This window comes from Bos mutus, chromosome 21 (genome assembly GCF_027580195.1).
Source record: "Bos mutus isolate GX-2022 chromosome 21, NWIPB_WYAK_1.1, whole genome shotgun sequence".
Taxonomy (NCBI): Eukaryota; Metazoa; Chordata; class Mammalia; order Artiodactyla; family Bovidae; genus Bos; species Bos mutus.
The window spans coordinates 14,272,731-14,298,756 of NC_091637.1; the positions used below are offsets into that span (position 1 = coordinate 14,272,731).

At 49.4% G+C, this 26,026-nt stretch overlaps 1 protein-coding gene across 2 annotated transcripts in view; it reads right to left on the reverse strand.

Annotated features, from left to right (window-relative positions):
- SLCO3A1 (solute carrier organic anion transporter family member 3A1) overlaps positions 1-26,026 on the reverse strand; it is a 374,545-nt gene that overhangs the window by 85,979 nt on the left and 262,540 nt on the right. For both annotated transcript variants that reach the window (XM_070358050.1, XM_070358049.1), the window contains exon 3: positions 4,314-4,412. In XM_070358050.1, the coding sequence (XP_070214151.1) occupies positions 4,314-4,412 (99 nt within the window). The remainder of the gene's footprint in view (positions 1-4,313; positions 4,413-26,026) is intronic.

The window sequence follows — 26,026 nt, forward strand, 5'->3', positions numbered from 1 at the left end:
GAGGGCACAGCAAACCTCTCCAGTATTGCCTGGAGAATCCCAGGGACAGAGGAGCCTGGCGAGCTACCGTCCATGGGGTCGCAGAGTCAGACATGAATGAAGAAACTTAACACCCTGCAAACTGTGGAATTCTGACTGGGTCCTAACAGAATAAATTGTATTCCTGTGCCCTCTGCTGGTAAAGAGCAGCACCAGCCCTCCTGGAGCCTGCAGAAAGGAGGCAGACAAAGAGGGTGACTCACGGGCATCCATCTGTCCCTAGAGTTTCATCAGATTGGAAGTCCACTGTTACTCATGAGGGGGGAGGCAGCCATCAGCAGGATGCCCAGACGGAATGGAAACGTGCCCATCCGTCTCAGGCACCGGAGGCTTCAAACTGCCAGTGAGCAGAGGATGCCACTGCCTCACCTGGGCCTGAAGGGTGAGGACAGGTGTGGCGCAGAATGGGCGGGGACGACACCCCAGCCTGAGCAAAGGAACAGCTACCCAGTGGACTGCGAGTGGACAGGCGGTGCCCCGTCCAGCCACCTGTGTGCCTCTCGGCCACTCCAGGCTCTGAGGAAAAGATGTTATTTCATTCCCAAGAAGAATCTTAGTGAGAGGGCGGGGTCTTAAAGTGGAAACACCCACCCATTGCTCATGGATCTGGGTTTTCTATAGATACACCTCTCAGATTGGGTACACCCCTTCCCAGGTGGCGTGAGTAGTAAAGAATCAACCTGCCATGGCAGGAGCCACAGGAGCCCCAGGTTCAATCCCTGGGTCGGGAAGATCCCCTGGAGGAGGGCATGGAAACCCACTCCAGTATTCTTGCCTGGAGAATCCCATGGACAGAGGACCCTGGCAGGCTACAGTCCATAGGGGTCACAAAGAGTTGGACACGACTGAAGTGACTTAGTATGCCCATACTTCCCCTCTCTAGGAATCAGTTTCCTTGTCTATAAAAGGAAGGAGTTGGAAGAGAGTGAAGTCTGAGGTTCTTTCTGGCTCAGGGATGCTGGTATTCCCCAAGCCTGGATCCACAGGGGCCCTGCCAATACACTGAGGGCAAAACTGGCTGCCTGGATACTTGCTTTCTCATTCCAGGCAGCCTTCCCCATGCTCTGGGAGGTTCCCTCTTCCTTCCCTTCCTTCGAGACTCCTGTCCTGTCCTGCCTTTGGTGCAGGGCAGAAGTGGGCTTTTTGTCCATAGGCAAGATGGGAGCTGACTCTCACCTGTGTGGTTTCTCTGACCAGGTCACCCCCTCATCCCATTCGCTAGGAATAGGATCAAAGCGCCAACCCAAAGCTACAAAACTGCAGCATTCAATCACCTCCTGAACAGACCCAGTGCTCTAAAAGAATAAATAAATAAGGCTGCATTTGATTTTTTTCCCCCTCCGTTTGGAAATTTGTAACATCATTAGTTACCAGTAAATATATCAGTGGAACTAATGGAGTGAATCACAAAGTGACTTGACTGGATTTAAAACCACATAATGTCTTTGGGGTGAATTAGTAAATTTAGCACTGTCGAGAGATGATGAATGGAGAACCGGGGGACTGAGAGTTCTTATTGATCCTGGGAATAGATCAGGATGAGAAGAAGGGGAATGGCTTCCCACGCTGTTTTCAGAGAGGAAGGGAATGTGGCTTCTCGGCTTGCTAAGTTGCATTGGAACACAGCGCCCTTCTGCAGGCGTGTGGTTGAGTTGTGACCACATATGGTGGGGTCCCAGGCGGCGCTAGTAGTAAAGAATCTGCCTGCCAGTGCGAGAGCCGCAGGAGACATAGGGGGTTAGATCCCAGGGTCGGGAAGATCCCCTGGAAAGGGAAATGGCAACCTGCTCCATATTCTTGCCTAGAGAATCCCATGGACAGAGGAGCCTGGTGGGCTCTAGTCCATGGGATCAGAGAATCAGACACGACTGGAGCGACTAAGCAACAGTTTGGTGGGCAGTGCTTAAGACAGCCTCCAGTGATCCCCACCTCTGGAATTCATGTCCTTGTGGAAGGATTCCTTCTCCCCAGTGTAGACAGAAACAAGTGGCTTGCTTCTAACACAAAATGCAGCAGAAGCAACAAGGTGTCACTCCCGAGGCTAGGTTCTCAAAAGACTGCGGCTTTGTCTCAGGGGCTCTCACCCTATCCTGGGCTGTCTGCTCCCCAGAGGCCGTGCTGAGGTCAGCCCTGCAGAGAGGCCCATGGGATCCAGCCTCAGAGTCCACCTGCCCAGGGCTGCCAACAGCCACTGGGGCTGCTTGGAAGCAGAGCCCCTCCAGGTGCGCTTTCTCATGATTTGAGACCAGGTCAACTCCTTGACTGCAACCTCATAAGAGACCCTGAGCTGGAACCAGCCAGACTGAGGGTGGGAGGAGAAGGGGGCGACAGAGGATGAGATGGTTGGATGGCATCACCAACTCGATGGACATGAGTTTGAGCAAAGTCCAGGAGAAGGTGAAGGATAGGGAAGCCTGGTATGCTGCAGTCCATGGGGTCGCAAAGAATCAGACACGACTCAGTGACTGAGCAAAGCTGCTCCTGGGCTCCAGACCCAGAGAAATAAACTGAGATAATAACTCTTGCTTAAAGTCACTAACTTTGGGGTAATCTGCCATAAAGCAACAGATTAACACACCAGGCAGCTTGCTGGGGCCACTGAAATGTGAGTAGAAACAATGCATGTCATTTCTGAGGCAGAGCTGGTTTCTTGGCAACTGGGCAGGCAACAGTCAGATAAAACTTCTGTGAGCCTGGGTCTCGGAGGGACTACCAGGGGCCAGTCCCACCCTCTACTCACCCCAAATACCACTAACCTGCACTGGATATTCAGTACAGCTGAGAAACAGACTTTGGTTGCATAAAATCACCTTGATTTGGGAATTTCCTGTTACCATTGCATAGCCTGGGGCTTCCCTGGTGGTTCAGAATCTATCTGCAATTCGGGAGACCTGGGTTCGATCCCTGGGTCGGGAAGATTCCCCTGGAGAAAGAAATAGCAACCCACTCCTGTATTGTTGCCTGTGAAATCCCATGGACAGAGGAGCCTGGTGGGTTACAGTTCATGAGGTTGCAAAACGGTCAGACACAATTTAGTGACTACTCAACAACAACCGCATAGCCTAGTCCATATAGACTAGCATGCTATTCAATCCAGGGCCACAGACTGGTTGGTACTGGTGAGTGGCCTGGTAGGAACTGGGGTGCATAACAAGATGTGAGTGGCTGGCAAGTGAGCGAAGCTCCATCTGTATACACAGTTGCTCCTCATTGCTCACGTTGCCATCTGAACTCTACCTCCTGTCAGATCAGTGGCAGCATTAGACTCTCATTGGAGCGAGAACCCTACTGTGAACTGCACACGAGAGGGATGGATGTTGTGTGCTCTTTATCAGAATCGCCCTGAAACCATCCACCCCTGCTCACTGCCGGTCCACGGAAAAACTGTCTCCCACAAAACCAGTCTTTGGTGCCAAAAAGTTTGGCAACTGCTGTGCTAAAGCAGGGCACCCAGAGGAGGCTGAAAAACACGTTTAATCTTCCCATTAAGAACACTTCAAACACATAGGTTTGAAGTATGATATACTTCCTTTAGGGTTTCCCAGGTGGTGCCAGTGGTAAAGAACCCACCTGCCAATGCAGGAGATGCAAGAGACATGGGTTCGATCCCTGGGTCAGGAAGATCCCCTGGAGGAGGGCATGGCAACGCACTGCAGTGTTCTTGCCTGGAGAATCCCACGGACAGAGGAGCCTGGCGGCCTATAGTCCATGGGGTTGCACAGAGTCGAACACAACTGAAGCGACTTAGCACACAGCACATGTTTTCTTTAAAGCCCACCACAACAGTGTCTTATAGAAACAATTTTCAAAGCCGGTCTCCTTGATCCCATGTGTACATTTGCACTTAGGTGCTCCAGTTTAAGAAACAGGGTCCTCTTATGGGTTCATGGACCAACGTTCAGTGGCCATGTGTGTTTACCGGGCATTTCCACATTTGTCCCCTCACTTACCTTCCAACAGTCCTGAACGCAGATATAAGTTCTGTTACCCTGAATTTACAGATGAGGAAAATTCAGATTTGAAGAATGAAATCAACTCCAGGGGGTTATTAAGCCTCTAGGCAGACATGAGCAGAATACAGGCTTGAGTCCAGGCCCTCTGAACCAACACTCACCATCTTTTCTCTAATCTCAAGGGGGCCACCAGCTAGAGAGGAGGTTGCATTAAATAGTTGCTTCTTAGTAGGAAGGCTTTAGAACTCAGAGGGCTGGGGCTCCTTTGTGAAGGGGAAAGGGCTTATGTGTGGGGCTTAGAAATTGAGATAAATTCCTTACTTGTGTCAATGAAGACTGCATCCACATAGATTTTGGTACAGAAAGAGCCCAGGATAAATCCACAGGCTGGTCCAAACACCAGCATCGTGAACAGGATTCCTGAAAGAAGATGAAACCAAGATTAGATTAAAAGCAGAAGACATTCAATGAGCAAAACTGTCAAAGCGTGAGAAAACTGTTTTACATTGATCAGATGAGAGCTTTGATTAGACAAATGATATCAGAGGAATTAGTCTAAATATCCTAGAGGGGAAAGCTACTATTTTAATTTTTGGAAACCCTATTGAAGCACTATCACACAGGAATTCTATAGCTTCCGTAGGTTGCTCTGAAATATTTCTAGGCCCCCAGTACATGTACTTTTTGGAGAAGGCAATGGCACCCCACTCCAGTACTCTTGCCTGGAAAATCCCATGGATGGAGGGGCCTGATAGGCTGCAGTCCATGGGGTCGCTAGAGTCAGACACGACTGAGCGACTTCACTTTCACTTCTCACTTTCATGCATTGGAGAAGGAAATGGCAACTCACTCCAGTGTTCTTGCCTGGAGAATCCCAGGGACAGGGGAGCCTGGTGGGCTACTGTCTATGGGGTCACACAGAGTCGGACATGACTAAAGCGACTTAGCAGCAGCAGCAGCACACGTACTTTTAGAGGACTCCACCCCATGTCACATCAGACCAATAAAATATATCCACGTTTACCATGAAAATTTTTTTTTTCGGCCATAAACATTTTGGGAAGGATTTTTATCATTTTGCACTCACATTGATTTAGCTTTATGTAATTCACTTAATTTACAGTTGGCAAAGACGTCTCAGCCCTTATTGTGCACACTCAGGAATTCTTATGAAGTGAGAAAAGTTGAAGCCACAAATTATTCTCCAATGTAATGAAATGTTTATGGGCATTAAATTTAGCACATAACAAAGCTGACATAATGGCATGCTTTGAGCACATTTAATTAGACATTTTATTAATTTCAGTTTTGCGGGCCCCTCCCACTCGTATTTTTGGAATTGCTCTCTGTTGTTGCTGTAACAGCTGTTCAGGACTCAAGCTCTTTCATAGGACTTGAGAAGATGGTACCAGGCATGTGCCTAAGCACTGGGTTCACAAAAAAACTCATTCTGGTTTTTCTTTAACAGCGTGTGGGAAAACCCCAACAACGTTTCTGGCCCACCTGATATGTATCTAATAGATACAGTACCTGCAATTTTGCACAAAACTTTTGGTTCATTCTGGAAAAAACAATGAGCCCAAACTAAAAAGCCATCATTTGGTTCTCCACGTAACCAAATTTCAACTTGAGCACTGACAGTTCACAAGGCCCTAGGAATAAAACTAACAGTAAAGAAGTGCTTTTTTCTTAGGAAGCTGGTTACCTGTGGGGGCAACAAGCAGACAGCCTGGAGGGTGCAGGCTAACAGGTCTATGTGGGCACATCTAACAGGCCTATGTGGGCACATCAAAAACAGGGTAGGAAATGGATTTGACCAGAGGGAATCTGAGCTCAGTGGAGGGTAATTCTGGTTTGCTCACAGAGTAGACTAACTCAGCCTGAAATCTCCAGAGATGGATCTGCTCAAATACTTATTCACTCAATCAATACTTATTGAGTTCCTTTGCACCAACCAGCCTTCTTAGGGAGAGGACTCAGTGTTGAAACAAACAATATAAAATCCAAACCTTCCTGGAGCTCACTGACTTGGAAGGGAGAAGAAAACAAAACTAAAGAAACCAAGGGACTATTACACAGCCATAAAAAGGAATGGAATGGTGCCTTTTGCAGAGATGTGGATGGACCTAGAGTCTGTCATACAGAATGAAGTAAGTCAGAAAGAGGAAAACAAATACCATACATTAATGCATATATGTGAAATCTAAAGAATGCTACAGGCGATCTTATTCACAAAGAAGAAAGAGAGACACAGACAGAGAACAAACATGCAGATACCAAGGGGGACGGTGGGGTGGAATTAATTCAGAGACTGGGATCGACATACATTCACTATTGATGGAGAAGGAAACGGCAACCCACTCCAGCATCCTTGCCTGGAGAATCCCATGGACAGAGAAGCCTGGGGGCTACAGTCTATGGGGTCACACAGAGTCAGATGCGATTGAAGTGACTTAGCACAGCATGGCACATACCATTGATACTATGTATGAAATTAGTAACTAACGAGAACCTACTGTGTAGCACAGGGAACTCTGCTCAGTGCTCTGTGGTAATCTAAACGGGAAGGAAACCTAAAGAAGAGGTGATGTATGTATACATATAACTGATTCGCTTTGCTGTATAGCAGAAACTAAGGCAATACTGTAAAGCAACTATACTCAAAGAAAAAAGAAACTCTAGACAGGACCTTGGCTGATTTCTACATACTTGGCAAAGGAAACCAGGTCTTTTTCACTTTCAGACCAGAACCCAGAATCCCAAAGCAAGTACTTAAAGATGTCTTATAAAGAATGCTGTTTGATGAAGGAAGGGATGAAAGAGGATGGTTTCCATCACAGGAATGGAATCCTGTGATTTCCACTGAGGAATGAATCCACCCTCAGTGAAATCCTACTCTTAGATTTGGAGCAATCTAGAAGTTCAAGTGTCTCAAGATAGCCACTCCTGTACCCAGCTGGTGAGCCTGGTCTCCCAGTTATTCCTGTTTATAGGAATCCAGAGAGCAGCAAACCTACTTTATTACAACACTGGCTCTGGTTTGTCACAACTTAGGTTGAAATAACTGAACAGAGAAAACTGAGAGAAGTGGGGGTGTTTTTGGAAGGGTCTAGAATGTAGGGAATCTTTCAAAGATGGGCTAGAATTAGGAGGATTGTCCTTAGCTGGGCCGAGTTAGGGAGAAGAGTGATCTTGGCTCTACTCGATGGATGAAGGAAAGGGAAGCAGGAAGAGATGCTGAGAAAGATACAGGGTCAAGAGTGTGGACAGGGGGTGTCCAAGGTAAGAGCAGCACCCAAGGGAGACTGAGGGACTTGCTGCTTCAGGGCAAATCCTGAAACCAGTTATGTCCTGAGCAGGACACAGATGAAGGCAGAGGGGAGCCACTGGTCAGAAGTAAACTGACTACTCAGGCCGTTCCCAAAGAAAGGGACTTGAAGACAGGGACACAATTCTCTTGCCCAGAACCATCCCTCTGACTCCCCTTCCATGCTCCTGGCATTTGTTCCGACTTCCAGCACCACCACCCCCGCCCCCTCCTCACATGATAACATGCTTCTTTTCATGCAAATTAAATACCCCCACAATCAATGTAACAATCACTGCTCCATCCCCCACAGAGTGAACAATAAAAATTATAATCTTGAATAGGTCAAAGGACCCAGCGTTTAGTGTCAAGGAAAAGAAACAGCCAATGAGCTTCAGAGCTGGTGTTGAGAGCGTATTGCCCCTCCCCAACGTGGGGGCAGCGGAGAGTGTGGACAGGCCAGTGTCACGGGAAGCTGGAGACTCCAGGCCTTGGGTGCCCTGTCCTTCTACAACTTATGACACAAACGGGGCATCCCTCAAGCTCAGGGGCCCACAGGAGCCCTGTGGGGCCCAGACAGGTCAGCCATCCGTTCTGGTAGCTCCGACAGGCAGAGGCCACTGCAGCGGAGCCACGTGCCAAGGTGACCGCTCCATCCGGTTCCTCTAGGACAGGGCTCGGGTCTCTGAAGTGCTGGACTGTGGCTCTCCATTTTAACAGGACAGAACTCTCTCCCAAAGAAACCCGATAGCATGGCTTCCCTGGTGGCTCAGGGGTAAAGAATCCATTGGCCAATGCAGGAGACATGGGTTCGATCCCTGATTCTGGAAGATCCCACATGTCGCGAAGCAACTAAGCCCGTGCGCCACAACCATTGTGCTCTGGAGCCAGCCTGGGAGCCACAAGTACTGAGCATGTGCTCTATAGCCTGGAAATAGCAACTACTGAGCCCACGTGCCACAACTACTGAAGCCCGCACGCCTTAGTGGCCATGCTCTGCATCAAGGGAAGCCATAGCAATGAGAAACCCATGCGCGGCAACTAGAGAGCAGCCAGCCCCCACTTGCCACTAGAGAAAAGTCTGTGTAGCAACAAAGACAAATCACAGTCAAAAAGTAAAAACAAATAAATAATGAAAAAAAGAAAAGTCATAGAATCTCATCCCCAAAACAAACAAACAAAAAGATGTATGACGTGCATTTTTGTGCAACGGGCACCCCCTCCTTGTTTGAAATCTCTGGGGACATCTTTAATTTATCTTTTTTATTTTAAACCTTTTGTTTCATATTGGGGTACAGCCGATGAACAAATGGTGCTGGGATAGTTGCAGGTGAACAGTGAAGGGACTCAGCCGTACACATACAGCTATCCATGGTCTCTGGGTGCATTTTTTAAAAAGTAGCTCTTCCTCAGAGATATGCCAACTGAACCTCTAGTAGCAACGGATTCCAGAATGTTCTCCAAGGGATGATCCAGTAGTGGGGATGGCTTCATGCATCAGAAAGCAACCTTTCCGCTGCAGAAATATCTCAGGGTAACAGCTCAGATCACGCAGCATCAGAGGGCACAGTCCTGGGTCTGCAGAGGGTGCTGTTCCCCTGAGAGCCTGTGAGGTCGGCTGTGATCTTACAGAAAGGCACTTTGGAATGTGCTTCCTCACTCTCTTGTCGATTCATCCCACCAGGCTGTGATTTTGTTCTTGTTTAGCAACCACCCCTCACCTCCCCAAAACCAAACCAAACAAAACACACAGCCGTTCTGCCTAAGAAGACAGACGGTCCAGCGCTAAAATCCACCCAGCGTCCCTGTGTTGAATGGTGAGGACCTCCAGGTCCTGGGGTCGCTGTAGCGGGGTGGGGTGAGGGGTGGGGGTGTAGGTTACTCAGTGGCATGTTGCTGCCCCCTACTGTCTGCCAGGCTGTATGTTCGGGAGGGGAGCCTGAGAGGCAGAGATCAGAGAAAGGAGAGTGGCTCCCTCCTGTGCTGGCACCCTGAGCCCGCTGCTTTACAAGCTTAATCTCCTGTAATCCATTCAGTGACCTCGATGGGGGAGTCTCCTGGGCCCATTTCACAGCAGAAGGAAAGGGTCAGCACCGCCCTTCCCAGCAAAGGAGCCAGGAGGCAGCGCAGTGTGCCCCGCAGCCGTGTTTCTCTCATCCCCTCAGACAGCTCAGGAGATAGCAGGGGACACCTGGGTGCAGATCCCAGGCCCACCACTTCCTAGCTCTGGGCGCCCTGCGGAAGTCACTTCCTGGTGCCTCAGCTTTCCCCATCTGTAAAATGGGAATGATAACGAGGCCTACTCCGCAGGGAGGACTTAATGACCTCGTATCTGTAAAGCTCTGAGAACAGGGTCTGGCACCTAGAAAGAGTCATGAAAATGCTAAATAGGCGTCCCTTATGTCTCTTCCTCTATAACGAAGGCCACCACACCTGGGTTCCCAGTCCTCCCTCTCCTCCCATGCCTCATTTACTAAAACCAGCAGCAGACAAGAGGGGCTGGAGCTGGGGGTAGGCCAGGTCGCAGAGAGGGAAGTGGGAGGCAGCCGTGATCCCAAGCCTCACGAGGGTCCAGACAGACTGGCCATCCAGAGTCCACCCCATGCTCTGACTGCCCACCCGCCAAGAGCATTCTGATGTTAACCTGGCTTACCAGGGACATGATGACTGAACGAAGGGAGAGGGGATGGAGTGACTCCCATGATGATCACACTCTGGCATCCTGCTCTGAACACAGGCCTTCTGTAAATTAGGGTAGTATAAATCTGCAGTTCCCCAACTGTGGGCCAAGGCACCCCAGGATACGACTGTGAACTCACAGGGGTGCAGCAAAATGTTTTAAGTTTTCGAGGGAAACCCAGTGATATCTGACATTTGTCAGATGCTACTTGTACAACTACTCGCCACTACCCGCTCAAGGTAGCTGATGGTTTCAACACTGGATTGAGCTACATTCAACTACATCCTGTCTTAGTGAACTGAGTAGTTGCTGTGATAAACAGCAAACATGGAAATCAATGCAGAACACAGGATATGAGGGTGGTGGAGTCCCACCTGATTCCAAGGTTTAAGAAGCTGTGTAGTTCCCAGCAGGGACACACAGCCTATTAGTAATTGTGCTTACTTAAAAATGAAATGGATGGGACCTCTCTGGTGGCAGTGCAGGGGGCTTGGGTTCAATCCCTGGTCAGGGAACAAGATCCCAGATGCCACAACTGAGATCCAGCACAGCCAAGGAAATAAATACTTTTTAAAATTAAAAAAAAAAAACGTAAATATTTTTTCTTTCAAGTAATGTGTCTTATTTTTCCAGGACAGGGGAGCCTGGTGGGCTGCCGTCTATGGGGTCACACAGAATCAGACACGACTGAAGTGACTTAGTAGTAGTAGTATTACATTAAGTCATTTGAAGCGAACAGCTTGATAAGCCACAAAGACTGGGTGTATCTTGCAGACACAGGGCTCTGTGAAAAATCAAACACTAAGGGTACAATGGAGAAGGGAACGGCTCCCCACTCCAGTATCCCGGGCTGGAGAATTCCACAGACGGTATAGTCCATGGGGTCGCAAAGAGTCAGGCACGACTGAGTGACTTTCACTTCACTTCAAGGGTATAATGAACCAAGAAAGTTTGGGACTCTCTGCTGTAAACCTGCCACCCCTGTTGTACAATTTTCTGACTTAGAACCAGCCCCCTCTGGACACTGGGGAAGAAGAGATGAACTGGACAAGGATTTGCCCTGGAGAAGCTCGCTGTCTTACTGGAGAGACTTCCAACCATTCGAAACTCCAACTAAAAATCTCAATTTATCTACTTAAAAAATAATTGTAATATATAGTGGAACTATATGTGATTTTGTTCTGTATTTTCCCAGTCTCCCGTAAAAGTGTTATCATATTTTTATAATTTTAAAACTAAAAAAAGAAAGAGAAAAATAATACATAATGGAACCTACAGGTGCCAGGCACTGCTCGAGGAGCTGAGATATGACTGTGGACAAAACAGAAAAAGTCCCTGATTTTTTTGTGGAGTTTGTATTTCGGAAGAAGAAAGGCCATAAACAAATTGACCTACCATATGATGTCGGTGCTGAAGAGGACAGGGCCTAAGAGGGCGGAGCTAGAGAAAGACCGCCCACTGTGCCGTGCGCTGTAAATCACAGAGCTCGACATTATACGCGCTAGCAGGCTGGGGTGAGTGGGCTTGCAGGCTAAGGCTTCCATCGTGCAGAGGGCAAAACAAGACTCCCCGAAGATGTCCATGCCTTAATCCCTGGAACCTGTAATCATAACTGACCACAGAGAACAAAGGCTACAGATGGAATTAAGGTCACTAATCAGCTGACTTTAAAATAAAGCGATCATGTTGATTACCCCTGTGGGCCACTGTAATCACACTTTTGTTATTTAGTCACTAGGTCATGTCCAACACTTTGTGACTCCATAGACTCCGGAAATGTAATCACCTTTAAACGTGGAAGGAGGAAGAAGGCAACTCAGAGTCATAGAAGGAGATGAGACCACAGAACCAGAGCCGTGGCATCATGAGAAAGACTTGACTAGTCACAGCTGGCTTTGCAGACGGAAGACAGGGCCTTGAGCCCCAGAATGTGGGTGCCCTCAGGAGCTGGGAAAGGAAGGAAAATGGGCTCTCCCCTCCAGAAAGGATCCTCTGGAAGGAAGGCAGTCCTGCCAACACCCTCATTTTTAGCTCAGTGAGGCCCATTGTGGACTTCTGACCCACAATGTATGATCATATATGGCTTACCTTAAGCCACTAAATTTGTGGTAACTTTTTACAGCAGTGATAGGCAAACAAATACAATTGTTAAGCAAATGTGAGGATAACCTCAGAGCTTAACACCTGCTAATACACATGTGAACCTCTAAGAACAAGAGGTTGCACAAATCTGCTTGCTAATTATGTGACCATGGGACATTTTTGCAGGTCATTTTTCAGACCTTGTATTGACTGGGACTCAGTCCCTCCTGCTTTTCCCGGGACAGTGTTCTCTGCGTGTGTCTCTCCCAGCATTGGGGAGGCACCTCCTTCTAGATGCAGTGTGCCAAGGGGCCTGACATGACAGTCTCTAGCAAGAAGTCAGGCCAGGCATGCAGAACCAGAAAAATCTGCCAAACCCAAATGGAGACTTCTATGTATTTGGAATTTCCTGGTCCAGGAAGAATTAATCAACTTTATTATTATTACTGATATATGTTATGAATAATAATACTAAAGAACATCTTTTGTGTGTCTGTAGAAAGTGACACGCTGATTCTAAATTGTTCATAGAAACAATGAGGGCCAAGACCAGCCTGGATACCTTGCAAGAAGAAGAATTGGCAAGACTTGCCCTACTGGACATTAGGCCTGCTTTTAAAGCTGTAATGATGAGAAGAGAGTGCTGCTGGCACAAGAAATAGCAAATATGCAAGTGAAGCAGAAGAGAAAGCCCAGAAACGGATCCACACTTGTGTGGACACCTAATTTATGGGAAAGTGTGCATACGAAGCAGTTGGGGAAATGATGTGTTTTTCCATAAATGGTGCTAAGTAAGCTTGAAATCCTAGGGGAAAAAATCAGCTGCCCAACACATGTAAGAATCAATTCCGGGCAGATCAGAGACCTGTGAGAAAAACAAAACAATAAAGTTGCTGGAAGATAACAGACAAAAGTACTGCCACAATGTTGGGGGCAGGGAGAGATTTCTTAAACCAAACAAAGCGCAAACCACTAAAAGAGAAGCTTGACAAGTTGGTCTATATTAAAATTAAGAAGGTCATTCCTTAGATTCATCAAAAGAGCACATTAAGAAATCTAAGATGTAGGAAAATATACATGTAACATACATCCTTAAAAACGTGTATAGGAGAATCAGACAGCTCACATCAAGACCATATTTAAAAACTTTTATAAATCAATGAGAAGAGGATGAACCAGTTGTAGGGCTTCCCTGGTGGCTCAGCTGTAAAGAATCCGCCTGTCAATGCAGAAGACATGGATTTGATCCCTGGTCTGGGAAGATCCCGCATGTCAAGGAGCAACACCACAACTGCTAAGCCTGTGCTCCAGAGCCTGGGAGCTCCACCTACTGAAGCATGAGCCTTCTAGAGCCTGTACTCTGCAACAAGAGAAGCTCCTGCAGTGAGAAGTCCATGCGCCACCACCAGAGAGTAGCCCTGGCTCACGCAACTAGAGAAAAGCCTGCAGAGCAGTGAAGACCCAGTGCAGCCAAATAAATACGATTATTTTTAAAAATTAGGAAAGAAAAAGACAAAGCAGTGGAAAAGGGCCATAAACCTTAATAGATGCTTCACAAAAGAGGAAACTCAAATGAACAATGGAACATGACAAGATGCTCAACTTCACTGGAATTCAGGGACGTGTAAATTATAAGACCAGTGAAATGTCACTAGATTTTCAGCTGATTGAAGAGCCTGACAGTACCCAGTGTTGGCAAGGATGTAGGTGATCTGGACTCTTGCACACTGCTGGTAGGAGTGTAAATTAGACAACCACTCTGGCAAAACTTTGGCAGTGTCTATAAAATTAAAGAGGAACTCACCCAATGACCCACAAACCTAATTCCTAGGCAGACACCCTACAGAAAAGTCTGAAATGCACTGGGAGACACAGCCAGGAATGCTCATCCCAACACTGCAAGACCCTCGAACTAGAAACAACCAATGCCATCAACAGGACAACAGAGAAACAAGCTGTGACCTCTTCACATAATGGGATTATTATGAAGCAAAGAAAGCATATCATCAATAACACGGATTCATTTTAAAAGATATAATTCCAAAAGAACAAGGGCAAGAATACCCATTGGTGTAATTCCACTTACACAAAATTGAAAACAGCAAAATTAAACCATGGAGAGATATACAGCTAGGAAGTCAAACTGTAAAGATAAAACAGGGTAATAAATAATAGAGAAGTCAGGATGGTGGTTACTGTTGCCCTGGAGGGAAGGAGGGAGTTATGATGGAGGAGGCAGAGGTGGGGGGGTGGTAGGGCGGGGTGGATTCTTAGGCATTGATTTTGAATTTGGTCTATTTTCAGGCTATGTAGATATTTGTTTCCCAACAATTTGTTAGGTTGTAATATTTTCTCTGCACAAAAACACGGTTATTACATTCCATACACACACACGTGTGTATATAAATACCTATAGCAAAATGGCTATTGACTCTTTATCGAGTGCTTACTGTATTGATGTGATGCCAGGGACTGGACTTTGCAATTTATATCCATTATCTCATCGTTATCTCACGATTCCTTCTACCAAGGCAACGAAGCAGCTGCCTTCACCACAGCTGTATCCAAAAAGAAACTGAGACTCACAGAGGTTAGGCAGCTCGCTCCAGGGCCCCTGGCTTCCAGGGACAGCTGACCCCCGTGCCCCCTGCAGCACGGGTATCCAGCCAGCTCCAGCAGGTAACAACATTAAAGAGGGAAAACCATACCCAACCCCAAACCCTGCCGCTCACAGGTAGCCACCTGCTTCTCACGCCTCACACCACAACGAGGACGCGGACAGAAGCCATCTGGTTCCGGAAGTGGGTATGAATCCTGGTACCACCACGTGACTGTGGGCAGCCCTGGGCAAGCCCCTCGCCCTCTCTGTGTTTTCACATCTGAAAACAGCAGATGGTAATAAGATGTATTTTACAGCGCCTGTGGGGAGGGGTGAATAAAGGCAGATGTAAGGGCCCAGTGTGACCCCAGTCCAGATACAGCACGTCAGAGAAGCTGGTCTCCACGGATGCTCTGTGGCTATGCTGGGTGGAGAAGAGCTAGCAGACCCCAGGGAAAGGAAATACATTGTGGGCGCCCCGTTTCCCTGCTCAGTGGGCCCCGAGTCTTCTGCAGCCAGGCCCACTTGAAGGCCTGCTCTCTCCTGGCCCCTGGTGGAGGAGGCCTGTCACTCAGCGACAGCTGCACACGTGGTACCCCGTGAAAGAGAAAATGCCGACTCTCCCCTCCAAGTTTCATCCTTTTCTTTGCTGGAGTGTGACACAGGGCCTGGCTTCTGTGCCAAGAGCCCATCAAGACAGGGACACAGGGGCAAAGGCTGTCCCCAAGGAGCAGAAGGCACAAACTCTGTATATTTCTGGAAGCAAAAGCAAAAAAGGCAATCCAGAAGCCCAGGGGTTTCTCCCAGCGCATCCACTCACTCTGTAGTCAGATGCATCCAGTAATATCTCTGAGGGTCACGGGTGGACCAGGGCAGGGATGATACCTGGCTAGAGGCTGAGTCAGCACGTGACAGGAAGCACAGCGGCAGGCTCCAATGTGCCCTGTGTGTCTGTGAGCGCAGCACAAATGCTCCCTGTACCTCAGTTTCCAACTCTGTAAAATGGGCTCACGACAACCCCCAGCTTCTTAGGAGCCTTTAGGAAGCAAATGCATTAGCACCCGACAAAGGCTCCAGATAATATCTTTCCTGGAGCATAGATGGTTCTCAAAAAACAGTAGCTATTATGCTCCTTGCTGGTACTTCTGGCAGCAGGATTTCCTTTTCTGCTTTACAGGTTTTACTTTTTTGGTTACTTAGGTAAGAGATGCTTATTTCAAAGAATGTGGACTACACAGAATAATATATAGAAATGTCACTATTCCGTATTTCCTTTGGGCATTATTGCATTTGCATTGTATTTCTCCCATGTGTTCTTTCCATTATTAATTAACTTGGTTGTGCCCGGTCTTAGTTGCGGCACGTGGGGTCTTTCAATGTTTTTGTATTGGTGGGACCAGACAGGTTCACTTGAAAACAAAAACTCTTTTCCTCATCATAAAAGCTGCACACGTTCACTGAAGAATGATCTGAGAATAAAGCCAGGATGGAGAGGCACCGCAACACAGGGGCCACGAACACAGAGAGGGCCCGCTCATTAGCTGTGTGACCTTGGGAAGGTTAATTACCTTCTCTGGGCCTCTGGGCCCTCACCTGAGACTGGGGTAACAATAGTTCCTACCTTGCAAGGTTAGGGTTGTTCCAAGGTTGAAGTGATGAATGCATGTCATGAGTGCGTGTCACAGTGCCTGGCATATAGTAATTGTTTAATAGATTTGAGCTATTTTTATTACAAGGAAGGCGGTACAACTACCATCTCTCACCATCCAAAGAGAAACACTCCTATTCATTTAGATATTCCCTTCTAGTTTGTCCCTATAGAAAAGGTTAATTTCTTAAAGAGTGCTCTTCCTGGTGGCTCAGACAGTAAAGCATCTGCCTGCAATGCGGGAGACCTGGGTTTGATCCCTGGATCGGGAAGATCCCCTGGAGAAGAAATGGCAACCCACTCCAGGACTCTTGCCTGAAAAATCCCATGGACAGAGGAGCCTGGTGGGCCATTCCATGGGGTCACAAAGAGTCGGACACAACTGAGCGACTTCTATTTCTCTTTCTTTCTAAAAGAATATGTAGCAACCGAGATCGTTGAGTGATTAGGGCATTGAACTTAAGATCCAATGGGATAGTGCCCATGTAGGTTTGAACACCACTCTCAGTAGATTCGGGTTTGGGCTTCCCTGGTGGCTCAGACGGTAAAAAATATGCCTGCAATATGGGAGACCTGGGTTCAGTCTCTGGGTTGGGAAGATTCCCTGGAGGAGGGCATGGCAACCCAATCCAGTATACTTGCCTGGAGAATTCCATGGACAGAGGAGCCTGGCAGGTTACAGTCCATGGGGTCGCAAAGTTGGACACGACAGAGTGACTAAGCACACAAAACAATATACAACACAGCCTGGAAACAAATGATAAGATTTTGTAAAGAAAATGTTTTAGAAACTTTTTTTTAACTAAGCTGGGTCTTTGCTGTGGTATGCGGGCTTCTTTAGCTGTGGCACTCAGGCTCAGTAGCTGAGGCATGTGGGCTTAGCTGCCCTGCAGCCTGTGGGATCTTAGTTTCCTGACTAGGGATTGAACCCATGTCTCCTGCACTGGAAGATGGATTTAAAACCAACTGATCACCAGGGAAGTCCCAATAATATACTTTTAAGGAAGAGAATTCTCTATTTCAATAGAACTTAAGGTGCTAGTAAAGGGAATTTCAGGGGCCAGGTATTTCTCGGTTGGCTTCATGGCAAGAGTGAAGGAAGAAGCTAATATGATTCGGAGCCACGATGCCTGGCACCTGGATCCCTTCCCGGCTGTGAGGAGGGAGGGTGCCCTAGGACACTAGGATCTCAGGTGACAGCCCTGGCTCCTTAGCAAAGACTGAGGCAGCACTGAGCTAGGGTGGGGGGGAGGGCGAGAGGGAGCTCAGGCTTCTATGCTTGACAAGGAGAAAGGCCCCTTCAGGGGAAGTCTACGGTGTTCCCTGGAGGGATCCTGAAATTTGCTTGATATTTGCCTGATTTGAGAAAAGACAACCGTCTCTCCAATGGTGTCTCATTGGGCTGGTACACAGTGGTAAGTGCTTTGACCTCTTTTCAAAGGAGAGTGGTCTAATGAATCCTTTGTTTGTCTGATTATGAAAGTAATGCATTCAGATATTTCACTATTGTGTGTGCTCAGTTGCTTAGTTGTATATTACTGTCTGCAACCCCATGGACTGTAGCCCATCAGGCCCCTCTGTCCATGGGATTTCCCAGGCAAGAATACTGGAGTGGGTTGCCATTCCATTCTCCAGAGGATCTTCCCAACCCAGGATCAAACCCATGTCTCCGGCACTGGCAGGCGAATTCTTTACCATCTGAGCCACCAGGGAAGCTCCATTTCATTATCAGAGTACATAAAATAGATAAGCAACAGAGATTTACTGTATAGCTCAGGGAATTACACCCAGTATCTTGTAATAACCTATAATGGAATATAATCTGAAAAGAAAATCACTATGCTATACACTTGAAAGTAACACAATATTATAAACCAACTGCACTTTAGTTAAAAAAAAAAAAACAGAGTAATACATTCAGAAAAGGGAACGATTTACTAATATCCTATCATCCTGAGGAAAAAAGGAAAGGAAATCAGTCCTGAATATTCATTGGAAGGACGGATGCTGAAGCTGAAACTCCAATACTTTGCCACCTGATGTGAAGAACTGACTCATTGGAAAAGACCCCGATGCTTGAAAGATTGAAGGTGGGAGGAGAAGGGGATGACAAAGGATGAGATGGTTGGATGGCATCACCAACTCAATGGACATGAGTTTGAGTAACTGTCGGGAGTTGGTGATGGACAGGGAAGCCTGGTGTGCTGCAGTCCATGGGGTCACAAAGAGTCAGACATGACTGAGCGACTGAACTGAGCATCCTGAGACAATCTCTTCAAGTCTTTTCCCTTCTGTGTACTTGAGGTCAAACAAAAATTCTCATGGCCATTTGGTAAGGTACATATTGTGAAACTCTTTTTGCAGATGAGAAAACAGAAGCTCAGAGAGGTTAATCGATTGCCCCAAGGCCACACAGCTAGTACTTGCTGGAGGTGGATTTGAACACAGGCCTCCAGGATCATCACTTAGGTTCTTAGAGAAAGGACAGACGACATCATGGTACAGCAGTGAAGTCTCTGGAATCAGCCAGACCTAGGCTGAGACCCTGGTCACACTTCTTGATTTCCCAATGACTCATTTGCCAATGCTGAGTCTAGATTAAGAATATCTGTCTTTATCTATATTTAAAATGGATAACCAACAAGAACATTCTGTACAGTACAAGAAACTCTACTCAATGTTATGTGGTAGCATGGATGGGAGGGGAACTGGGCAGAGAATGGACACATGTGTATGTATTGTTGAATCCCTTCACTATTCACCTGAAACTGTCACAACCTTGTTAATCGGCTATGTGTGTCTGTGTGTTAGTCGCTCAGTCGCGTCCGACTCTTTGTGACCCCATGGACTGTAGCCTGCCAGGCTCCTTTGTCCATGGGGATTCTCCAGGCAAGAATACTGGAGTGGGTTTCCATGCCCTTCTCCAGGGGATCTTGCAGACCCAGGGATTGAACAAGGGTCTCCTGCATTGCAGGCAGATTCTTTGTAGGTATGAGCCAGCTATACTCCAATACAAAATAAAAAGTTAAAAAAAAAAAAAAAAGGGTATCTGCCTCACAGAGCAGCTGGGGTGGACTGTGACTCTTGCCCACAAGAGGGCAGCACCAGCCCAGAAGACAGAGTCCTGACCTCACACACCGACCAGATCATCCTCGTCCTCCGTGTCCACCTGCCCACCAAACCCTCATCAGAGCACTGCTGCTCTCGTCTCTCACTTGCCTCCGTGCCCTCAATTTACACTAATGTATTCTTCCGTCTTGAAACCTGCAGGCTGCAATTTCTCCCCTAAGAAGAGAACGTTCGGCTTCATACGTGCATGAATAAAACATGAATGCATGAACAACAGGAAGCCTGCAAAACATGCGATACCTATTTATCCAGTGCCTGCTGCGAGCAGCCTGACAGCATGATATAACTGACCTTGCTTATTTCTGAGGGGGAGGTGGGAGGGCGGGGAGAGGAGGAGAGAGTGACCATCCCCTAAACACAGATTAGGGGCTAGATGCTAAATGCAATTTGTGCCATAGAATTATCCTCATGGCAAAGTTTATAAACCAGACACCAAGCTGCTAAGGCTTCATGGCACATGCCAGAACTTACATGCCCCTCCCCGCCCACAGGATCGTACCTGTTGCCTCCAAGGCCGGCTAGGTCCCTGGGTCTCAAAGTCATGTATTGGAGTCACCTGAGAAACTTAAAAACAATACTGATGCCTCAGTCCTGCCCACCTCCTGCAAGATCTGATGGAGCTGGTCGGGGGTGCAGCCGAGGCAGTGGGTTTTTTTCCAAGATCTCCAAGTGATTCTTTGTGCAGCCAAGTTGAGAACCTCTGGGCTCTGCTTCTGATGACCTTGTGCAAGGAACCAGCTGGGACCCCAAAACACATGTGGACACGTGGCAAAAGGGAAGGATGTCAACACCATCTGATGTCAGGCCTGCGAGATGGAGGGGTGGCTGGGAACCGAGCGTGGCCAGACTGTACACGGAGCTTGGAGGCGGAACCCAAGTCCCTCTTGTGCAGCCAGCCAGAGTGGTCCTGCATGTCGCCACAACTGTGCACCCAACTACAGCACAGGGGTCCCCGAGTCAGTGCCCCCGAGGGGCTGACATATCACAGACGGACATGCTCAGTCCTGTCTGACTCTGTGACCCAACGTACTGTAACCCTCCAGGCTCCTCTGTCCACGGGATTCTCCTGGAGAGAACACTGGAGTGGGCTGTCATGCCCTCTTCCAGGGGATCTTCCTGACCCAGGGATCAAACCCGCGTCTCTTACATCTCCTGCACTGTCAGGCAGATTCTTTACCATGTGAGCCACCTGGGAAGCCTGTATCACCAACGGAGCAACCATCAAATTTCCCTATAGCCTTCTCTGTACACGGCAGGTACCAGGAGGCACTGCTGGAGCTGGGCGACTCTCTTCCGGGGAAGGGGGGGCACTCCCGTCCTCACCCACGTTCCACGAAAACTCCTAGAAAACCCTGGGGCCCCGAGAGCTGAGACCACACTGGCTGGTGAGATGAGAAGACGTGATGAGCAGGGTGACAGCTAGGAAGCCACAAGCCACACAGGCAGGAAACCCACTCAAATCAACAGCAGGGAGCGCCTTCCTGAAAGGCCCACATCCTGTTTGCGAGCTGACTAGGGTCTTCCCAGAAGGCCTGTCTAGAGATGGTCTGAGCTCACAGGGTGGCTGGGTTCACAGCTTCCTGTCGTCCCCGCTGCCGGCCGCCAGCAGGGGCAGTGGAGTGTGGAGGAGCCCGGAGTCCAGCGTCTGCCCTCCCAGCCTCAGCCTGGGCTTCCTGGCAGCATCAGGAGGCAGGGCTCCAGGCACTCACCCTCTCTCAGCCTTGGCATCTCTGCCTGTAAAACTGGCAGCAACCTGCCTTGCCTACCTCCTGCTATGGGCTGAATTGTGCCCCCCGCCCCCATCCTTCAATTCATTTGTTGATGTCCCAATCCCCAGGTCCTTCAGAATGGCACTGTATTTGCAGACAGGGCCTTTAAGGAGGTGATCAAGCTAAAATGGGGTTTCCCAGGTGGCTCAGTGGTAAAGAATCCACCTGCCAATGCAGAACACTTGCTCTGATCCCTGGGTCAGGATGTAATAATGGAGACCTGGGTTCAAACCCTGGGCTGGGAAGGTCCCCTGGAGAAGGACATGGCAACCCACTCCAGTATTCCTTCCTGGAGAATCCCATGGACAGAGGAGCCTGGCAGGCTGTAGTCCATGCAATTGCAAAGAGTTGGACATGACTCAGTGACCAACACTTTCACTCTCTTTAGGATGGATACTGATTCACCACAACTGGTATCCTTAGAAGAGGAGGAAGAGACACCAGGGGGCACACGCAGAGAAAATGCACATGATACATGGGGGAAGGCACCCGTCTGCAAGCCGAGGAGCGAGGCCTCAGGAGAAACCAACCTGGAGGACACCCTGATCTTGGGCTTCCATCCTCCAGAACGGTGGGAGAGTCTGTTCCTCTGTGCAGTGATGCTGCACGGTGCCTATCATGTAAGTCAACCGGTCTGTTGAAGCAGTCCTAGTAAACAACACTGGAGTGGCAGCCCACTCCAGTACTCTTGCCTGGAAAATCCCATGGATGGAGAAGCCTGGTGGGCTGCAGTCCATGGGGTCGTGAAGAGTCGGACACGACTGAGCGACTTCACTTTCACTTTTCACTTTCATGCATTGGAGGAGGAAATGGCAACCCACTCCAGAGTTCTTGCCTGAAGAATCCCAGGGACGGCGGGGCCTGGTGGGCTGCCGTCTATGGGGTCGCACAGAGTCAGACACAACTGAAGCGACTTAGCAGCAGCAGCAAACAACATACCTTCTGAGACAGGTGTGAGGGTCCCATGTAACAGTTCGTGAGAAGGTCCTAGGAAATGCAGAGCGCCATCCAGACACAGAAGTGCAGCCCCAAAACATGAACAAAACCATCCAAGGACACCCAGGCTTCTGGAGGGAATTGACAAGTTGCCCTCAGTGGGTGTCACCCCCTGGGAAGGGCTGAAAGTGAAAGTGGCTCAGAGGTGTCCGACTCTTTGTGACCCCATGGACTATACAGTCCATGGAATTCTCTAGGCCAGAATACTGGAGTGGGTAGCCATTTCCTTCTCCAGGGTACCTTCCCAGTCCAGGGTTTGAACCCGGGTCTCGGTTACTGCAGGCGGATTCTTTACCAGGAATTCTTTACTCAGGGCTCTTCCCTGAGCCACCAGGGAAGCCTGTGGATAGGGCTGGAAGCACAGGTAGAGCCACAGGGGGCTCTCTCCTCCTGCCTGTGTGGGACCCTCGTCTTATCTATCATGTCTGAAACCCGCCCTGTGTCCACGGAAGTTTGGGGTTGGCCAAAAAGTCCGTTTCTGGTTTTCTGTATCATCGTTCAGAAAAACCCGAATGAACTTTCTGGCTGACCCAGGGTGTTTGCTGAATGCTGCACCCAAGCCCAGTGGTTCTTATGCAGGGCCTGAGCTTCCGTGTGATAGAACCGCAGAAAACCAGATAAGCATTGCTGAGCACCAAAGTCAAGTTATGACAAGTGACAATGATGGGGTGGGGATGGCACAGACACATGGCCAGCTGAGGGCCGGGCACCTGCCTTCCCAGGCGTTTAATCCTCACCATGGCCTTACCAGCAGGTACACTCCCAGATATTGTCACACCAGGAGACAGAGGTACGGACAGACGAAGTGACTTGCCGATGATTCACGGACAGCAAGTGGGGAGCAGAAATAACCACAGAGACAAAGCAGGGACTTCCCTGGTGGTCCAGTGGTTAAGAATCCACCTTGCAGTGCAGGAGGTGTGGGTTCAATCCCTGGTCGGGGAACTAAGATCCTACATGCCTCGGAGCAGTTGAGCCTGTGCCCCACAACTAGAGACCCTGCATCCCATAACTAGGGACCCTGCACCCCACAACCAGAGACCCCACGCACCACAACGAAACATCCCACCCGCCACAGCTAAGACCCAAAGCAGCCAGATAAATAAATAATTTTAAGAAAAGAACAAAGACAAAGGTTTTAAGAAAACTGGGGAAGGAGGGGAGAGGGTGGTCTGGGAGAGAGTGTGGGCACAGGCGGAGAGGGGTGAGGCCAGGATGAGAGGCGGACACAGCCTCCCCGAGGTCAGGCGGTGGGAACGTGGGCAGCTCCTGGGCCCCGGTGTGTCCTCTAGAGCCGTGTGTCAGGAGGGTGAGCCTGGAGGCCAGACATCCCGCTGCAGAGGGAGAAGGATCAGGGTGGCCAGCGGCGATTCAGAGAGGGCCAGGGTGGGGGGAGGGATGAGGATAGGATGAATTAAACTCCACTGAAGGCACGGGGTCTCTGGTTGAGCAAGCATGTGGGGCTTCCCAGGTGGCGCTAGTGGTAAAGAAACTGCCTGTCAATGTAGGGGACGTAGGAGACGTGGGTGCAGTCCCTGGGTCAGAAAGCTCCCCCGGAGGAGGGCATGGCAACCCACTCCAGTATTCTTAGAGATTTCCATGGACAGAGGAGCCTGGCAGGCGATGGTCCATGGGGTCACAAGAGTCAGACACATGAGTTAGCAACTGAGCACGCACGTGTGAGATGCAGGTCGGCCTCCCTCCCTCGGGGGGCTGCATCTTGGACCCCAGCACCAGAAGTGGGTCACCACCGGGTGGACCCACTGAACTTGACCCCGAGCAGCCTCCCCTGGCCTCTGCCAGCTGCTTCTTGAAGAGAAGAGACTTGATAGAGAGTTCCTATCTTCTAACCCAATGGGCACAGCCTGTATCTTCAAAGGACTTTGGAACCTCAGTGAACCTTCTCAGCGGCTTCGGAGCGGCTCCCAGAGGGAGAGGACACTACTGTGAGGTCACTGAGGCTTGGAGAACCGCAGGGACAGGCCCAGGCCCCAGGGAGGCAGCAGGGCCCACAGTCGGAGGTTGGACCCAGCCCCTGCGGAACAGGGAGGGTAGGGTGCTCCCGCAGGTCAGCTCTCAGACCTCAGGAAGCATTTCCCATCTCATTTGCCAAAGTGCTCTGCTGTCCACAGGAAGGGTCCTCATTGGTCTTCACTGCTCAGGAACGTAAGCTCACTCTGTTTTTATGCAGCCACACAGACACCGCTGCTGGTTACGATAATGAGGTAATTCTTCATTAAGCACCTCTTGGGTGTTGGGTGCTCTAGACCTGGTAAATGATCGAATCCTCGTGATAACTCTGAGACCTGCTTCTTGTCACCTCCAGTTTACAAAGGAAGAAACCAAGGCCCAGAAAAGCTGGGTCACCAGCCTGTGGTCACACAAGCAGAGAGGAGCCGGGGTTCTGGGGGCCCCCAAATCCTGCACTTTCTCCCACCCACCACTGGGCAGGAGGAAAGGGCGATAGAAAGGGTCACAGGTCATTAAAATACTTCTAGTTATTCTAAAGGAACTGGTGTGTGCTCGGGGGGCCAGAGGGAGAGACTGGACCCCAGAGGGCCCCCCGGGCTGAGTGTATGTGTCATACATATACTGACTATATGTGTTACATGTATATATGAGATACACATTTACTCAGCCTGGGGGCTCTCTGGGGACCCTTAGTTTACCGGTCCTCCGCTCAGCAAGCGTGCTTTCCACCATCAGGGGAAATGGGGGATGCCCAAGCATCTTCACATCACCAGAGGGAGCCAGACACCTGCTCAAACCCTGGACGGATTGGAGGAGAGAGGGGAGGTGCCTGTGCTGTGCAAGGTAGGACAGTCCCCCACCTGCTCCTGTGAAGGTACCTTCCCTGTCTGCAGGAAGACACGCTGGGGCAAATGACGTGGCCATCAGCCCGGCGGCCATCAGCGAAGGTCCTCGTGGTGTGTCATCAAGAACACGACTGGGTCCAAAATACCAGGGCAGGGGAGAGAGGCCTTTGCATAACTGGTTACACCCAGCAACCACAGCGCCCTGAATTCCCCAACCCACACAGTCTGTGCTTGACTCGATTCATCTTCCTAAAGCTTGTTGAATCACACTTTTCCCTTGTTTGAGATGGTGAAGTCAGAGTTCACTACTTTACAACACAAAGTCCAAATCTGGGATGGCCAGTGCCATGGGCAGGGTCGGGGTGCCAGGCTGTACAAGTCCACACAGTGCTGGGTGGACTGGCCTCTGAGAGCAGGCTGGGGTCACTGAGGCAGGTGGGGACCTGGCGAGTCCCCCACTGAGTGTCCACTGACAGGTGGGGCTGCCTGGGCTCAGAGCAAATGGGAGAGGTACACGCATCAGCAGTAAGCTTGGTGCCCAAGAAGGCCGGCAAGTGTGGACCAGTGTGAGCACAGGGTCAGAGGCAGGCTGGGATGGGCTGGCAGAGGCTCCCTGGGTGCTGTCCATCAGGTTATCTGTGGATTCGGGCCCACGGAATATGAGTAGGACGGCTTCCACTTGAGCAAATGCTCAGAAGCCCAGTGGGTATTCACAAGGCGGGGACAGGAGCTGGGCAGAAATCCCATCATCAGAACTGAGTCCTGTAGCCAGGGGATTGGATTGCACTGTGGCTCTGAAAGGTGCCCCAGAAGAGAGATTTCCCACGAGTTCGATCCCTGGTCTGGGAAGATCCCACATGCGGCAGGGCAACTAAGCCTGGCACCATGACTGCTGAGTCCACTCCCTAGAGCCTGCACGTGGCAACTGCTGAGCCCACGAGCTGCAGCTAAAGAAGGCCAGTGTGCTCCAGGGCCCATGAGCCACAACTTCCGCAGCCTGCGACCCTA